Source organism: Camponotus vicinus, unplaced genomic scaffold, assembly GCF_025532165.1.
Source record: "Camponotus vicinus isolate PSW18456_S1 unplaced genomic scaffold, iyCamVici1.0 SCAF_2, whole genome shotgun sequence".
NCBI lineage: Eukaryota > Metazoa > Arthropoda > Insecta > Hymenoptera > Formicidae > Camponotus > Camponotus vicinus.
In genome coordinates this window covers 1,802,430-1,820,802 of record NW_028141956.1, presented here as the reverse complement: position 1 = coordinate 1,820,802, position 18,373 = coordinate 1,802,430, and the positions used below count along the sequence as shown (strand labels likewise).

At 33.2% G+C, this 18,373-nt stretch overlaps 2 protein-coding genes and 1 long non-coding RNA gene across 10 annotated transcripts; 2 read left to right on the top strand and 1 right to left on the bottom strand.

Annotated features, from left to right (window-relative positions):
- Positions 1-1,073: 1,073 nt before the first annotated feature.
- LOC145966261 (uncharacterized) lies at positions 1,074-10,108 on the top strand. Of its 7 annotated transcripts, none has more exons than XM_083090232.1 (6): positions 1,074-1,354; positions 4,078-4,501; positions 6,162-6,517; positions 6,877-7,037; positions 8,286-8,470; positions 8,813-10,108. In XM_083090232.1, exons 2-6 carry the CDS (start codon positions 4,403-4,405, stop codon positions 9,107-9,109), a joined length of 1,098 nt encoding a protein of 365 aa, XP_082946358.1. In that variant the 5' UTR covers positions 1,074-1,354; positions 4,078-4,402; the 3' UTR covers positions 9,110-10,108. The 7 variants fall into 7 exon arrangements, with proteins under 7 accessions (XP_082946358.1, XP_082946362.1, XP_082946360.1 ...); XM_083090236.1 differs by having other exon boundaries at positions 3,942-4,501; XM_083090234.1 differs by having other exon boundaries at positions 3,825-4,501.
- On the bottom strand, positions 9,417-12,248 carry L(2)37cd (general transcription factor IIIC subunit l(2)37Cd). Of its 2 annotated transcripts, none has more exons than XM_083090230.1 (7): positions 12,122-12,248; positions 11,738-11,884; positions 11,145-11,649; positions 10,476-11,051; positions 10,162-10,370; positions 9,883-10,066; positions 9,417-9,805 (listed from the first exon to the last, which is right to left on the bottom strand). In XM_083090230.1, exons 1-7 carry the CDS (start codon positions 12,161-12,163, stop codon positions 9,648-9,650), a joined length of 1,821 nt encoding a protein of 606 aa, XP_082946356.1. In that variant the 5' UTR covers positions 12,164-12,248; the 3' UTR covers positions 9,417-9,647. The 2 variants fall into 2 exon arrangements, with proteins under 2 accessions (XP_082946356.1, XP_082946355.1); XM_083090229.1 differs by having other exon boundaries at positions 9,418-9,805; positions 11,738-11,890; positions 12,122-12,244.
- Positions 12,249-16,717: 4,469 nt separating this feature from the next.
- LOC145966356 (uncharacterized) lies at positions 16,718-17,779 on the top strand. The gene is made up of 3 exons (XR_014437031.1): positions 16,718-16,889; positions 17,251-17,329; positions 17,623-17,779. It is a non-coding gene; the product is annotated as an uncharacterized LOC145966356 (long non-coding RNA).
- Positions 17,780-18,373: the final 594 nt, after the last annotated feature.

Below are 18,373 nucleotides of genomic sequence, written 5' to 3'. Positions count from 1 at the left end.
ATCCGATACGAGATGTATGTGAAATTCGCATTCGGAGAAAAAAAGAAAATATGTACTTCGTATCGCATATACAATAACGTCGACGTACATACATGTTCCATTTCAGTACAGGAAATACCTATATCTATGGCGAGCGTAAAGGACACTCTAAGAGGGTCGGAAAGATTTATAAGAGAACTCGCCTGTGCGTGGACGAGTCCACTTGTTAGTTAAATGCACCTTCCATTCCCCCTTTCTCCGTGTCGTCTTTACGTTCACCGCTCGTTCTCTCTCTTTCGGTCACCCTTTTCTCGTGCGCGCAGGAGTGTCATCCAGTGGTGTCAGACAGATAAAATCTTAAATTCCGGAGGTCCTTCTCTACACGATGTATTCGAGATATATAATTTCTAAAATAGTTGCACAATAAGAAATAATGAGATTAAAAATAATTTTAAATAGCAATATGTCAAGACACTTTAAATTGCGCAATATTTTTCATTTGTAAAAAAATGGAATGTTATTATAACTTTATGCATGAAATTTTACTTTGCGAAAATTTATAATAGTAATATATAATATTAATAGTATATAATAGTAATATTAATAGTATATAACAGTAATATTAATAATATATAACAGTAATATTAATAATATATAATAGTAATATTAATAGTATATAACAGTAATATTAATAGTATATAACAGTAATATATATTTATATAAATATTATAAATTATATAATATTATAAATTATATAATTTATATTTTCGCAAATATATATTCAAAACTCTCTGAAATATTGAATTTTCGGTAAATTTCTTCTCGATTGTTAGATGAAAAAACCTTGACATTCGATTCAAATTTAAGGATTATTTTTTTTTAATCAGAATGATCGCTCTTAAAATTTTTCTCCATCGGTCCCACTTCTCTCGACACCACTGTACATGGTACTCGTTCCGTCTCTCTCGCGCATTCACCGGACACCGACGTACCCTCGTCGGCGGGAGACGCGACGCGATTGGCGCTTGACAGTCGGTGTGTTTGACGGGTGATTGTGTAGGTGCGGCGCGGCTACACGTCCCGACGTCTCATCCAGCAACAACGGAGTCAGTGGAGCCGCTAGCTTGGTGAGGATCGTCTCGTAGCTGTGCGTGCGTCACGTTCCTTCTCGCGGAAGGAACGGACAATGCGCGACTTGGACTTGGTTCCGAGCGAGAAGAACAGCCGCGCAAAAGGTATCGCGCTCTCGCGGTAGCGTGATTTCGACCCGAGCCAGCGGCGTCGTCGCGACAGAGAGGTGCTTCCTGCGAGTGATTTTTTTTCGAACGCGGATACGCGCGCAGCCAGCTGGGAAATCTGCCGCGACCCCAATCAGGTTAAAAAGGCTCTCTCGCTTGATTTACCGTTCGTTGTGGTCAACGGGTGTACGCGCCGCCCACGCAAAAATATGTTTATCTCGCGGTTTTACTCGGCTTTATCCTCGCACGCTCCGAGGACACCTGTCAATAATTCCAACGTACGCGAGAGTCGCGTATGTCCCCGCCTGTCGGCTTGCGCTTCTATTATTGTCGCGATAAAAGTGCACTCTTGTACCCACTTTATTAAAAATTGTTATAAATATCATGTGAATAGAAAATGAGAGAAAGAGAGAGAGCTTATTCTAGGGGACATGAAGCGATTTTGAATAAAGAGAGTTTATTAAATGTTATTGTATACGTACAAAAAAAAGTATTCATATGTATATGTTATAAAAAAGATTCGTATTTGTGCGTCATATTCTATTAAAACTTAAAGATTCCAAATATGTTCTAGAACCCTTTTACGCGGATATCTGTGATGTAATATCATAAAGGAACGAAATTCCTTTGTTGCAAAGACTTTAACCGTTAGTAGGATGTACTATCGTTTTTAAAGAATATTTCGTCTTCCTCCGAAAAAAATGAAGATCCATCTCGAGATTCTAAAAAGCGTTCTCGTTTCTTGCTCTCGAAAGTAACAGCTCCACTCTCTAAGAGTCCCGTTTGTGATACGAGTTTTATCCAGTTGTATCATTATCCGATTAAAGTTCAAAGTTCAATAGAGAATATAAGTTCCCCTCTCTCTTTCTGTCTCTTTCTCTCATGTCAGTAGAGAATAATATTCTATTTTTTTTCATTCTCCTTGATATTACATCGCGTCGCATATGTAATAACTCTTGCAAGGACTCGTTTTTCACGCATGGTCGATTAAAATAGAAATTGATAGACGAATCGGATTGATTCGATTCCATTGATTATTTGCGATCGCCATAAAAAGTCTCTTTTTTTTTCGATCTCTCTTTTTTCATCGTCGAAAAAGAACTCGTCCATGAAATTCGTTTTTTCATTCAATGATCACGATTCGATTAATAACTTTGATTTCGTTGAATTGATTTTATGAGAAAGTTAGCCTCTTTTTTTTAATTTCCATTGATTCGATGTTCAAAGAGAATTGCACGAAAAAAATTATAAGGTTTAGCTGAAACTTCAATAATAGATATCGACGTGTGTAGAGTGGTCATTACGTTACAATCGATCAAGGAAGAAATTCTATATAGAAAAGTAAATAAAAAATATGTGAAGCATAATTTCTTGCGCACAAAGCTTTGTTTTGAAAATTGTTTGAAAATTGAAAAATTAATTTTTCTATTTGTTTCAGCTTAATCAAATCAGTTTTCAATAACATATGTCCGAATATGAATAAAAATATAACATATTAAACAAAATATGAAAAAGGATTATATTAATATTTAATATTTTTCCAATTAATCCTTATTTTATATAATTTGAATTATTTTTTATTATATTTATCAAAATAAAATATTGAATTTTTTCAATTGATAATTATTATTGAAATACAAACAGAACGATTTATGCAACGTAATAACAAGTTTCTTGATTTGACAAGGGAAAAAATGTCATAAATATTTCTATTTTTTTCGGCTTTTTTAAAAAGTTTTGTATGGAGAAAATGTTAAATTATATTTTTTATTCTATTATTTTATATATAAAATATAATTATATCAAAATTCATGTCGTTATAAAGCGATATAATGTCCACTTAAGTCTTTAAAATTAAATTAGTTGCGAATAGTTAAAATATTATATTATGCAATAATTCAGTAACATTCAGTTGAAAGTTTCACACTGTGCTTAACTAAAAAAAAATAGAAAGAATTAGAAATAAAAATCATAACGTTATATAATAATGCTATTTAATTTCTCATACATTTTATTTCTCTTATCTTCGTTTCTCTCGCGATGCAGTCTTGATATTTCCTACATAAATCGAAAGAGTGTGAAGACAGAAAAAAAGCGTTCTTTCACATTAAAATTTTCGATAAACGATTATCGATAAAACACAAAAGCAAATGAAGCAATGCTAAATCGAGAAAGGCCAGCTCTCAAGCGCGCTTGAATCTACTTTCTCCCACGTGTGCTCTCAGGCGAATCGATCTAGTTGACGTGAACTTAAACGCTGTCGTTTAAAAGAGCATAGAGTAACATTATATTTACATGAATTACAACTATCCTGGTGGCATCGAAGCGTTTTCAATTTTAGATCGCGCGGAAGCAGATGACCGGTTTCGAAGGAACGTGCGCGAGGAATTTCCTCGCATTACAAGAAAATTCACACCGTAATGGCAAGAACTAACTCTTTATCCGCTTACGATGCCGCTCTCATGCGAGTGAACGGAATACCGTAGGTTCGCGGAGATTGCATTAGGAGTGTACGTTGGAGCGAACGGTTACTTGTTGCGGAGACTGGATGTAGGATTTCGCGATGAACTGGCTTTGTTTCGGATAACAATATTATACGTGTTACAGGTGACAACAGTATTGAACGTATACTGCCAATATTCGTTTGCATTTGTTTAATTGCGATCATCATACTTGAGCTTATCTCATAAATCTCATAATTGCATGTATAACTCGCGTTAATAGGTGAAAAAAGCGAGAGGAGAGAAACTTTGAGTATTAATGTCAATTGCAATTAAGCACCGTCAAGCATCGGTGATTTGTTTTCAACGGGGCAAATCGGGAGAGAGGAGCCTTTTCTCATCTTGACTTATATCGTTAGAGATGAAGATCAACGCGAGCCAGGTGATGCGGAGATAAAAGAGAATGGGAGTCGTGTCGTAAAAACAGACGAGACGAAAGAGAGAACGGAAAAATGGATTGATGGTGGAAAAGAGGAACTTGGAAGTGAAAAGAGGAGAGCTTGGTTAAAAAGTTATCAGCTGAGATCGACGAAAAACGCGTCGAAAGACATCCGGAAAAAAATTAAGTCAGGACGAGAGTGAAGATTACGCACAGTGCGCGAAACAGAAAAATATATATGTGTACATTTTATACCGAGGAGCGCGGACACACACATACACACACATACCAATGATCAAGACCGTATGATGGCCGAGGTTTTGCCCGAGAATGTCCCGAGGCCTGTGAGCGTCGTCGCCGTTGATGTTACTGCCGACATCAGGAGCAACGCGAACAGAACACAGGTACCGTTTCAATTCTTCTTTTGACATTATATGCTCGCGCGCAATCATCTAGTCACCGAAAAAAAATCACCGTTCGCTCAATTATTCACGTGTACATATATTCGCGGATTTGAGATATCGTTTTATTTATTACTGGAATATATTACTTATGCGCTAAGAATTTTCTCCTTCATATTTTATTTTTTTTTATTAAGAAGTAAAATTTTTTATTAATCTCATAATCAAATTGCATACATATGTATTTTAAGGAAGATACAACATGATCCTTTTTTTGTGCGTTTCAATATTTTCTGCTAAATTTAATCGCGAAGAGAGCAATCGATTTTTTAAATTATGTAACATGAATTACATTCATTATAAGTGTGATTTTGTTTACATTCATTGAAGGAGAAGCCAAACTTTCAATGTTTAAGGAAGTACATTTTTCAATCCTAAATATACAGTGAAAAGTGAGGAAAATAATTTTTCCTCAGATTTTTTAATAGTAGCTATTAAATCTCTCCCAGCTGGTTAAGACAAAAATGATTCTCAAAAATTATGCTCAAATATAATGTAAAGAAAAAGACTTTAATTTTATATAACAGAATTTATTTTCTGTGGGAGAAAAAACATGGAAAACCAGGGATTTCTTTTATATCTAAAATATAAAAATCTCTTTCAGAGAAGTTCCATAAAATTTTACTGGGAATTTATATATATTATCAGGAAATATTTTTAAAAATCCTCTTTTTGATAACTTTGCATATTACAGTCCGCAAGTCAAGTAAATTATTTAAGATATATTACTTAAAATATATTATAAATATATATCTATTTTTGTTTATATATTTTATGTTTCTGAACATTTATCAAATGCAGTAAATATTAGTTTTAGTAATAAAAATATAGTTTTAGTGATAAATAAAAATGTATATATATGCAAAATATTTATATCTTATTCAAATATTATTAAGTTTTTTCAGTACATTTGCAAATCTAGCACTTGAAATTTAAGAAGCTCTGTGTTTTTCTTTTATAACAGTGTAAAGCATGCAATAAAAAAATTTATTTTAGAAAGTTGCATAAAAAAAATCTTTAACATACACATTCTCTTTACTCAATTATTTAATACAAAAATTATTCCTGAATGATCAGGAAATACTTTTACAAAGATTTGAATGTAGATTTCTGTATAATTCTCGAATTTATCAATCTTATTTCCTCGAAAACAAAGTTTCGAAAGAAGACTCGTTTCACATTTTCAATTCATTCTTTTATGCGGACACTCGTTTCTTCCGATTGTAAATATCGAAAAAATTTTTATCTACTCATCCAATATTTATAATACATTCCTATATGTCCCTTTATAAGATTGCTGCTTGGGAATGATCGTAATCTTTCAAGCAGGAAACGAAGGTGTCCATTTTCCAGAAACTATGTGGGCGGTTGGCCAAAAATGAGGGCAAGACGAGAATAAGAACGAGTGAGATAGAATGATATTTTCAAGTCAGCTATTTTAACATCAGATAAGAGTTCGAGACTCCCTCATTCAAGGAGAAAAGGGAGAAGAGAGATTACTCGCTACCTTATAAATGGAGGAAAAAATCGTTCTACTCGAATTCCAAGACACCCATCACGATTCAATTGATGCGTTGAAATTCACAGTCTATTTACATTTCAGGAAGCAACACGGGACAATGCGCGGTCTTTCACTTCGACGGAGGCGCAGACCGAGTTGGCGCTTCACGGTGGACCAGAAGCGAGTCAGAGCGAGGAGATTCCCGATGGCATCCGAGACGCTCGAAGGCGAGAACGACGGTTACGAAGGCAGCATCGTCGCGCCCTGAGGTCCTGTTCCATGCCGACGACGTATCCTGCAACCGCGCCAGGCTGCCAGACAGCCTCAACAGCGCTGGGAATGCCATTGGTGCCACCCCCTAGAGGTTTCCTTCATCCTCCTCCCCCACACTTAGGTCTTAGAGGCCTCAGCCTCGGTCTACCCTTTCCTGTACCCGCCAGCGTCTCTGCCTTTGGCAGGTGAGATGTGGTTATTTTTGTCTCTTTCTCCCGCAAGAGATGTTACATTTTATAGCTGTATTTAATACAATATCTGAAAAATAAATGTAAAGTTAATGAGTAAATAATATATTAAAATATGAAAATAATAAGATAAAAATGAAAATAATAAGATAAAAATGTAGCTTTAAATTTTCTAATTAACTATACGCGATGCACAGATATCCAGTCATGTCTAATTCGAAGATACATCTCATTTGCGAGCTATATGGTCGTATACAGTTTTACGACTGGCCTTGTATAGTGAACGCGCACCAAACGATCGTCACGAGACGAGTGTATGTCAGTGGGTCACTCAACGATCACTTCTTGTGTCACAGAGATGCGGTACCGAAACAGTGCTGCGGCTTGAGTTCCCCGCCTGTACGCTGGTCCATATTGGGTGTCGGTTTCGTAGGCCTCGTTTGCGCCGGTGCTGGCACTCTCCTAGGCGCTCTTAAAGCTTCCGGCCGTGATCACCTCGTGGGAATATTCATGTCCGGTAAAGAAACACATTTTTTTTACTCGAGATTATCGATGCAAGATTGTAATAAGAAGATACAATATCTTATAATGAAACTTACTAATCTTATTAAGAAGAAAAACTACAATCCATAAGTGTGTGATTATGCGATAAAAAAAATGTTATTTTATTCATAATGCATTCTTTCTCAGCGTATAAATGACACAGTCAACCAGCGACTGGAACGATTTGTGAAGGTACTACCTCGGTCTGAGAGAAAATCTTACAAGGAATCTTTGTATAATCATAGCCTTTTATATTACCATGTAAAACAAATTTATATTTTTAAGTAATTTAGCTTTATATTTATGACTTCACAAAAATTTATACGCGAGAGATCGAGATTATAATCGAGAGATTATAAATGATTCTATCGAAAGGATTTTATTCAGAACTGAAATTATTGTACATTTAATCTCAAAAACGTTTAGCACTGTTGCTGTAGATTTTCAGTGTCTTCGAAAAATCTTTCTTTTAGCGAAGATTTCAATTTTTTCAAAGTTAAAAAATAAGTATGCATATATTCGCTTAGTCGCAATATTTTTTTTACTTATAGCGATTATTTTTGTTCTTGAATTTTTTTTAAATATAGATTTATTTATGTAGAGGTAGAGTTGCGGAAGAGAAACATATATACCTTATCTATAAGGTTTTGAAATTGATGATAAAAAATATAACTTAAACAATCATTATCACTCAATGTAGAGTACTAAGTGCTAGGACCAACCGAATGCACGTGACGACAGAGTCTAGCGAGGGACAAAAGGAGAGGGAATAGGGAAACTCGAGTTTGCAACAGTTACTTTCTAAACGTGAGCATGTAACCTGCGACCTGCTCAGAATGCCTCTCACAATAGGGGAATGCTCTAACCTACAGAGAGATCGATGTCGTACGCCTTATACATGTGGAGGTGGAGGGGCCGTGAGATCGAAGGAGAGACGTACCCGTAGATGGATCGGAGAAGCAGATACCGCTGCTTGTTAGCTAGATAAACATTGCAATTTGTCATTTTTTTGTTACTTTCACTTAAAAACCAGAAACTGTAGCTTATAAATATTTCTTAAATCGACTATAAACGGACGGATGTGAAGATTCTAGATTACTTTGTATTGTAATTATAAAATAAAAGCTATTACGTAGTATCACAATAGTATTACATAAGTATTATTATTACATAAGTATTATTATTATTATAATGTACAAACAGTATGCATTGTCTGTTATAGGTATAGGAGTGCTTCTGGTGTTGGTGAGCGCAGTAGCATGGCGATTGACTAATCAAGACTACTGTGGCAGCTTCTTTGGTTTCACAGGCATTCCCGGTAGGATACCGCCTATGAGACCGATACATCCATACGCAGCTATGCTCTATCCAGAATTCCAATTTAGAACCCCACCACCGAGTTACCAGGTGAGATAAGCATAGAGTAGGATAAAATCTATAAAAAAATATCTCAAAAAACTCAAATTCAATATTCGATTTTAATTTCTGATTATTGTTTTTTCAATTAAATAATGTAGTGATATGAAAATTAATAATTTACACATGTTTCCTAAAAAAACGTCATAGAGATGTATACAAATTAGGCACTTTGTATCACAGATTCATTCAAACATTTGACTCTTCTTTCCGAATACATTCATCCGAATACATTCTTGGCACATATACATACATTTGGAATTCGAGATTATTGCTTTTTTTTTGCTAATCTTGAAAAAATTTATACAATGTAAATTATACATTTCATTACAGGCTAGTATGCAAGAGTATAGGCTTCGGCTGTTGTTGTTGGACCGACTGCAACCTACAACGTCACCACCACCGACTTATAGGTCAAACGCAGGAAGTATCGCGGCTCCTGGTACAATGAGGGAGAGTCGACCGCCGAGTTACTGCACTGAAACGAACGTCACGCCGAATGCTACTCTAGTACCTTCAAAGAAGGACGCGAATCTTGTTAGAATTGTTCAAACTGAATCCGAGCCAGTTATCCTCAGTGGTGATCAAACACCACCTATAGCCGCTGTCGAAGTACTGGCGCATCTTTAGATTCCGAGCGAAAAGTACATGTACATACATCATACATTTGGCCATTTTCATAAAGTCTAAAGTGATTATGATTATGCATCTGAAAAATGATGTAATCGTGTAAATTAATTATGATCGTGAAAAAAGATGAAAATACTTTAGACGCCATGTATGCCTTCACACCTCAACTACTAGGTCGAATACACATCATATGTAGATATTCTTTCATTATGACACAAATCTATATGCAATTGGATACTTGATGTATATATATTTAGGCCTACATGTAAAACGAAGAAATTCATACTATAATTTTTAATTAAGGATAATTATATTTTATATTTATTTTACATATATATATTACATTTACATATGTATATACAGATAAATATACTTTTATATAAAAGTATTTATCTGTAAAACTTTATCTAATACTTATAAATGAATGTCAAGTTAATTTAGAATATTACATTTCAATACATTTTTCAAACAGATATCTAATAGAAAAATGTAGTTAGATCTTTTTGTATATTCATAATTTTAATTACTTAAATTCAAGCTACAAATTTTCATTAATCACATTCAATTCCAAGGTAGGCGTAACATTTGACTGAGTTTCTGTAGAATTCGCTTTGCCTTTTTTCGTTCTTTTATTAATCGTTTTATTAGTCTTTAATTTAATGCCATGTTTCCGTCTCCGTGGAAGCGATGTTGGATCTATAATAAAAAAGTATATGTAATTTTATTCTTGATATATGTAACATAGTGTTAATGAAGTTGAAACAAGTACATACGGTCCTCAGGAATGTTCATCTTCTTTCTCAGAACGGCACGCACTTGTTTGTTTAAAATTTCTCTGCATTGTACATCAAAACCAAATGGCAACCATCCTCTCTTCTCGTGACATTTTATATCAGGTAAAGGATCAGGGAGCTTTGCCAACATTTCTTGTATTTCTTCTATTAAAACGTCGCAATACTAATAACAAAATAAATAAAGATAATAATTTTATTTATTATACGAAGTCAAGTATTTTCACTATCAATACTGCAAAGAAAGGAATTAACAAATACCTGATAAAACATTTGCCGGGAAGGAGGTACCATGCCTTCCCGGTATATATACACGTTCTCATGTAAATGACGTTCTTTCTTCGGCTTTTGTTTCTGACTCGAAGTAGCGGTGAGTACAGCAGGTTTTTGTTTAGAAACAGGTGCAGATTTGTATGGTAATGTATAATTTGAATAATTTCTTTTGCATCTGACAGTTGAACCTAATCCATCTATAAAATCATACATAGAAATTTTAATCGTTTTTAAAAAAGTATTGTTATATTGCTTATGTGAAATATTAAACACCTTTGGCAATTAAAAGATATATAACTTACGCATAGCTTTTAATCTATAATCTAATGTCTGATACTTTCTCGCATTAATATCTTCCCTTGGATCGTAACCAAGTTTCACCCACATGATTCTCCATGGTCCAGTCGTAAAATGATACGCTACTGCTGGTAATAATATCTTCAACTGTTCAGATGTAAATTGTGTTTTATACATGATGGCATTTTTGGACCAAATTGGACGGTCCTCAAAAAGTTGGCGCACTTGTTCTAAATGTGCATTCTGAAGAAACTTTACTTTCATAGCTGTTTCAATGCCTGTTGGTGCTGCAGTGGGCACTCCTACTGTAGAAAAGTATATATAGTTGGGAAAGCCTGCTTGACATTTCTTGTTTTTACCAATTATATTCTCTAAATTAGAATCTATCTCAATTTTTGGTACGTATTGTTGCACAGTGTCCATTCTGCTGAATGCGGCTGGTGGCAAAAAGTAGGGTACGTCATTCTTCAACCAAGAATAAGGTGGAATACCTATCGGATAAATCAAATTATATATGCACTCCAATTTTTTTGGATCTGATTTGCTCTGTGTCATTGGTACATATTGAAAATCGCATAAATCTACAAGAGAAAAGAAATATTAATATGCTGAATAAGAAGAGAATTAGAATCATTATACAGATAATGTTTTACATAATTTATTACAAAACATACTGGTAAATTTAAATTCAGTTTCAACTCTTCCTAATATTTTTAAACATGGCAATTCATAATCTGTTTCTTGGGACAAATTTTCATATCTACTATTGTCAAAAGTAGGCAATACATTCCTTTTTTCTTTTGGAGAGTTTTCATTTTCATGTGTACCATCTAACTTGTTTATATTATCTGCAGTATTTTCAATATTAGCATTATCTTTACAGCTATCCTCTTTTATCACAACGTTAGATATACTATTAATTTGTTCATCCTCCAACAAATGGAATGTTTTAAGATTTTCATTATTAATAGTGGAAGATGCAGTAGCTTTCAGATCTGCAGTATCTGTACACTTTGATTTTGTAGCTTCTGTCATCTCTGCTTTTATTATTCTATTTTTTTTCATCCTAACTCTGAGTAAAAAACCAATTGTGCTGTGCCTATCTCCACAGGTAGGTTTGCTATATCCATCATCAGGTCTGAACCGTAATTCTAGTCTTCTATTAGAGGCATCTGCAGTCTGTTAAATGACCAAATGTATATATATAATTGAATAATTGAATTTTAATATAATTAATTGGATGTAATGTTTAATTTGTATCATGTACCATAGAAATAGAACTAATGCCTCCTAATGTTTCGATTGCTTTATCAACGTTAACTACATTACCCGGATAATTAATGCATATGAGCTTCTTATCAAATTTGTGTCCAGAAATTACCAGACCTGCATACTGGTCATCTTGTTGATTCATCTGTATCTATAAGAGGATATTCTGAATAAATCTTTAATTAGTCTTTAATTTAATTCGCTCATCTTAGACTTTGATAAAATACTCTCATCCAAGTTTTGTATCACAGATTTTTTTTAACCTTAAATTATATTTTCTCTAAATATAATTATAAAATTTTTGTTTTTATGCAAAACGACTTGGAATATGAGTGTATTTACATCAAAATCTGAGTCAGTTAAATTAAATATTTATCCTTGCATTATTCTCCGGTAATTCGATAGAGGAATCATCGCTATCCATTTCTTGATTGTCCTTTAAAGTGAGAACTGTCAAGAGCTGTCAGAGGGTCTGTTCTTTTTAGCTGCACTGCTGCACTAGTGCAATAAGTTGGAAAGAGACAAACATACTTTCTTTCACTCTAACTAATTGCACTAGTGCAGCAGTGCAGCTAAAAAGAACAGGCCCAGATTCAAAACACGAACGCGAGCGCAGAGAGAAGACTGAGAGATGTCATGGCCCGCTTTTAAGTGATCCCTGGAAGCGATCTTCCCTCTGTGGACATTGAAAACGACATAAACTACAAAACCAATGTCCACGAATGTTCTCAGAGGGTTATACATATATGTTCCTCTGATAATATAAATAATATAAATAAAAATATAAATAATTTAATTAATAATAATTTATTATATAAAAATATTAGTATGTTCTCTCTTTTCACGCTATTATTTATTTATGTGTCTTCTTTTTCTTTTTCTCAACATCATTTATTTATTTATTTATTTAGTTCGCTCTAAGTCAGTTTTTTAAAATACAAAACTAAATATTATAAAATTTGACTTCGGAAAAGCGCGGTAAAACAATCGAATAAATTCAAATCATCCACACAGCACCAAATCGTCTAAAAGTACTACTAAACTGGACATTTTTTTGTCACAGACATCTTTTACTGACATCGTTAAGTCGACGGAAAGATGGCTAAAAGTCGTCTCATGACCCGAATTCAGTGACTTTTTAGTCTTGTCCATATGATGACTAAAAGATGACTTTATTCATTCTATATAGATTTATCGACACTCGGTAGTAGGAATACTTCAATACACGCAATAAATGGACTATTTCTCCCATTTATCCGCCTAATTTCTAATAATCCGTTTAATATTCTGAATCCCAACAAGGAATCCAGATTATTAAATAAATTATTTTAAATTCCATTTGTCAGAAATTAAACTGATAAACAGTAATGTCAAGAAAAGGATGCGGCTCACACACATACAATCATTCTGCGTAGCACACGTATGTGGCTCTCTCTGATTGATGCGTGCAAGTAGGATCCTCTTTCTGGCACTACTACTCATAAAAGGCAAAAATATGCTTCAGATCTTATATTAATTGCTAATTCTTTATATACATTTCGTGATAAATATTAAATACGAGATAAGTTAAGAGTAGCTCACCGCGTAGCGGCAAGCGAAGAAACACGTGCCACATACTATTATGTCTCTTTTATGTCATCTTTTTCGACAAAGCGAAAAGATGTCTTTATAAACATCTTTTCGTTTTGTCGAAAAGATAACTTAAAAAAGACATCTTTCCGTTATCTTTTAGTATAATGTGTTGTAGTGTGGGCATTAGCATAACAAAAGGTTCCGTGATACATCAATCGTTTAATAATTAATTTAAAATAAAATATACCTCTATAATTTAAAATTCCGCGTGTATATGTAGTACGTAAAATATTTCGGCAGAGAATTATCAATAATATCATGTTTGACCTTGGCGACGTATAGCAAGCGCGTTATACATGTCACGGCTTTGTCATCATTCGCACAATGACTCTCGAGTAATAAAGTAGTGGTGAGAAACGCTTTGTATATTGTAATTTTTGTATTAAACACGATTAGAATTAGTATCGAAACATAATTTGCTATAAATATTAATAATTAAAACTTAATTAACTTTTGATAAACGACATGAAATGACTGTATCGCAACGATAAATATTTATCGAATTGTAATCATTCATTACTGCGAATAAAAATTGAAACAGGGGATACATGAAAGGGGACAAGAGAATTAAATATATTATGATCTTTTGATCATCGATGCTTATTATATGCTTATAATATTTCTTTAACAATATTAGAATTAAATATATTTTGACCAATGCTTTAAATTTTCTCAATCCTGGTTAATTAAACAATATACAATTTAATCGAGATTCGATTTAATGTGATAGGAATCCAACATATTAAATAATCACATCGATGTTTGCAATCTTTACGGACAATAATTATTATTTTAATACTTAGAGTCACAAATATATTCCATCCGTGTTACTTTATCATTCTACTTGACAATCTAAATATAATTTGGGGGGGGGGGAATTGTGAGAGAACACGAAATAAAACAATCGAATTATAGGTGCAAATAATTAACATAACGAAAGACTTCATGATGAATAGTTTAATAAATAATCAATTAATTTTAATTAATAAATTAAAATACTTTTATAATTTAATATTCTTTGCGCAAATATTTTATATTACAGAAAATATTTCGGCAACGAGAGAATTATCAATAACACCGTGTTCGACCTTGATAAATAGTATAGCGCTATTGTTAATATGTTACACGGCTTTATTATCATTCGCACAGTGATCTTGAGTAGTGACGTGAGAGACGTTTCACATATTATCAAATTCTTTCTTTACATAGTCAACCTTGGTGATATAAACAGTACCGCGATAATGTTTCTGACTTACGATCATTCGCTCAGTGGCTCTTGAATAGTGAAGTAGTGATGTGAGACGTATCATATATTATCAAATTCTTTCTCTGAACACAATTGCAAGTGCAACGAGGAACTTTTCGTGAATGAGTGTAAGTGCAACGAGGAATTCAAATAAGTGCAAGGAGGATTGAAGTGCCACGAAGAAAAAGCGAAAAAAGCAAAAGAAAAAAGGAGATTTTGGAAATGGATGGACCAATAAGATATGATGTAAGTCATTAATATAAATTATTTATCACATTCATTATTTATTATATTGTTGCGTCTCCGCGTCCCGTCCCGCTGAATGTATTCGTCACCCGTTGAATTCTTTCGAAGAAGATCGTTTCCGCGCGCGTTGTCAAGATATTGTTATAAACAACGACCGTCAGAGAGTCTGACATGAGCCCAACTGTCAAGCTGTGCGGACGCGCGTCTATTTGTGATCCGTTTTACGATTATTCTGAATTCTTGTATGTTACTCGCGGTTTATTAAAATTCTTGTGCACCTTAAATCGCGCTATTAGTTACGAGTGCACAAGCATCAGCGTATGCCGATTGTGTCGCGCGCGTTCGATATATATCGTTCCGCGGATACAACAATATATAAATTATTTATCATTAATTTATATTCAAAATATACATATTTCACGTTTCGTCTTATTTCTTTGATAGTGATTTAATAGTGATTTTAAATTGTAACATATATAATACATATACTTATAAAAAAAATATTCCATTTTATTTTAAAATGATTAAAATATTTATAAACATTTTTATTAATATTTTCAGATTCGTCTTATGTTTTATAAAATATTTCATATTAATATATTTATTTAAATATTTCACATATAAAAAAATGGAATTTTTTTTATTTATCGTACTTCTAAAAATTTATATCTAAAAAGTACAAATTATTTTGTACTTACGCAATTTATATTATTAAAATATATCTATTTAAAAGTAAAAATGTAAAAATTAATTGCGCGTAATAATTAGTTTTAAAATCAATTATTTTGAACATTACTTTATGTAATATAATTTCTCTTATCCTTTATATTTTTATTTATCGTTTATATTTGCGAATTTAAATTTATATAATATATTACAAAATAAATTCCACAAAATATATTATACATAAAATTATATATAATATAACCCTCCCATTGGGTACACCTTGTCGGGGTGGGAGGGCTTAGTACTTGGATGGTGCCTTGAGGTTTATCTTAAATTTTTCTATTTATGATAAATCTTAAGGTGCCTGAATGGGAAGCTAAGTACCCTTTCGCGTCGTCGGTGCCGTCAACGTGCCGCGGACGGCAAGCGCTTCGTTACCGCGTTTTCGCATTGTAATATTCTCGCGTCGTCGCGTTTTCGCGGAACTTTTGGACTTTTTCATTTAAAATTCCATTTATTGTCACGAGTCCCTACTTCCGATGCCAACTAACAGGAACTTTCGAGTTTGCACACATTGCTATGCAACGTACACTCGCGCTTCGTGCTTCGTGCTTCGTCAAGTGATTCGGCCCGGATTAGTTAGAACTCGATCGATTGCTCGGAATGGTCGTCAATGGGTCCCTTCTCTTTACTCGTCTACAGCCACACGCACTGCGTGTGTTAACCCTGTCGAGGAGTCGAGTGGATTCCCCTAGGCACGATTTTCGCTCGGTAAAAGGGGTTGCCTCCCCATTTTCTAAATTGCTGAATGTTAGCATTTAAAAAATGTGGGTATCCTCTTCTTTTGCCGTCTACCAGCCTGGTGTAGCATATAGCAACCGCGGGAGGCATAATATGTCCGGGCGGAGCACCTGAAATCGTGCTTAGCGGGTTCAGGTTCGATACGAGATAAGATAATTATGCGCGAAAAAGAATTGGTGAACTTCATTTTCCTCTATTTCCGTCAATCGTTTCGTCTTCTTTCCGGTTCGGGCCTAGTCTTTGTTCGTTGTATCGTTGCATTCCCGACCTATTGGCTCGAAGTTGATTCTCGTGAAAAGAAATGGGATTTTCGCTCGTACCGAAACCGGGAGTGTCGTACAAGGTATATATATAATAAATATATACATCGCGCGACCAAATTTTTAATCGTACCGAATTAGTGCGGGAGTGCCGTTTAGTATCGCGCGTAAAATAGCGAAAATAGCGATATAAAAATATCGCTCGTGAATGCGGGAGTGCCGTTAAGTATCGCGCGTCTAAGACTGAGAGGAGGAGGAGGCCTAGGAGAGGCATCAGGCTTCGGCAGAGCAACCTTCTGGTAAGCAATTTATTTATTTGTAATTATATATTAAATATTAAATATGTTTATTATAATTTAAATTAAACAATTAATCGCAACAATTAATTTGATGTTTTTATTTATATTTTTTTATTTATATTTAAATAAGAGAGAATTCAAGAAAAAGATTTTTAAATTAAAGCTATAATCTTGTAAAGGTGTAAGCTTTTATAAAGTTATAAGAGAATTATTAGTAATGTTTTTTTAAAATTTATAGAATTATTTTATTAATCTGCTATTATTATATGCATCGAATATAAAATTCAATGTATACAATAATTTTTGAAATATTAATTATTTTGAACGCTGTTACATTGGAATCTTCTTTTGTATGTTATAGATCGATGCAACAACCCTGATGATTTGAGAGGAGGAGCAGGCCTAGGAGAGGCATCTTGCATCGGCGGAGCAACCTGATGGTGAATATTTATTATTTCTATATCAATTGGTATAAATTGTACGCATAATAATTCGGTCTTATTATTTAAATAAATTACAGAGAAAATTAGAAAAAAAGATTTTTATAAAAGTCATATAAAACTTTCTATTTAAAAAACAGTTTCAAAAATATATAAAATTTTTCCACACGTGTTTATCTCTGCTTATTATTTTACACATCGGATATAAAATTCCGAACGATAAAAATTTTTTGAAATATTGATTGCATTTTGTGAACATTATTATAAATGAATTTAATATTTGTATGTTACAGACAACGTAGCTTCGATAACTCCGCTGTTGCGCATCAGTGCCGGTGAGTGAGAAAAACTTTTATTTAACTTTAAGGTAACGAATTCGTAGAGATTGTAGATGTAGATGTAGATTGTAGGTTGTAGATTGTAGTAAATCCGTTGCCTTAAAATGGATGAGCTAGGATAGATTAAATTAAATAAAATAAATTAAATTAAATAATTAAATAACTTTTAATAAATTCTTTCGAAATGCTTTGCATCTATTGCGAAAATATATTGAAGTATTAATTTAAAAAAGAGAATCAAGAAAAGAAAATTTTTGTGTAAGATTTTGTCTAATTTATTAAATAAACAGCACGCATTAATAATTTTATCAATTTTTGATGCTACTTTATTTTTATAACGTGCACTTATTTTATTCTAATTTCTTATAGCTCATCCATCGTAGAATTTGTTTGTAAATATTGTTTTTAAACTTTACTTTAATTTAATATAAAGCCAAATGATTAATTAATTAAATAATTTGTAATATGATAAAAGTTATACACACACACATGAATTTTGTATTTTATTAGAAAATATAATATACAGAAATTTGTAGTAATTTGGCTTTATTTGAGTTAAAATAAAATTATATTCAAATATTTAACGAACGATCGTAAAATCGAGCGATCGTTACGATGAGCGTGAAATATTTACGCTCATTTGCCGTTAATTAATCGGCAAAAGAAGGAGTGTTTATCTCCTTTTTCGATCTCTGATTAGAGATCG

Bases quoted from the DNA above. Each gene is read 5' to 3' on its own strand.
- LOC145966261 (XM_083090232.1), top strand. From the start codon at position 4,403: ATGATGGCCGAGGTTTTGCCCGAGAATGTCCCGAGGCCTGTGAGCGTC. The intron at 6,518-6,876 runs GTGAGATGTGGT...CTTGTGTCACAG, and splicing joins AGCGTCTCTGCCTTTGGCAG to AGATGCGGTACCGAAACAGT. The intron at 7,038-8,285 runs GTAAAGAAACAC...TGTCTGTTATAG, and splicing joins CGTGGGAATATTCATGTCCG to GTATAGGAGTGCTTCTGGTG.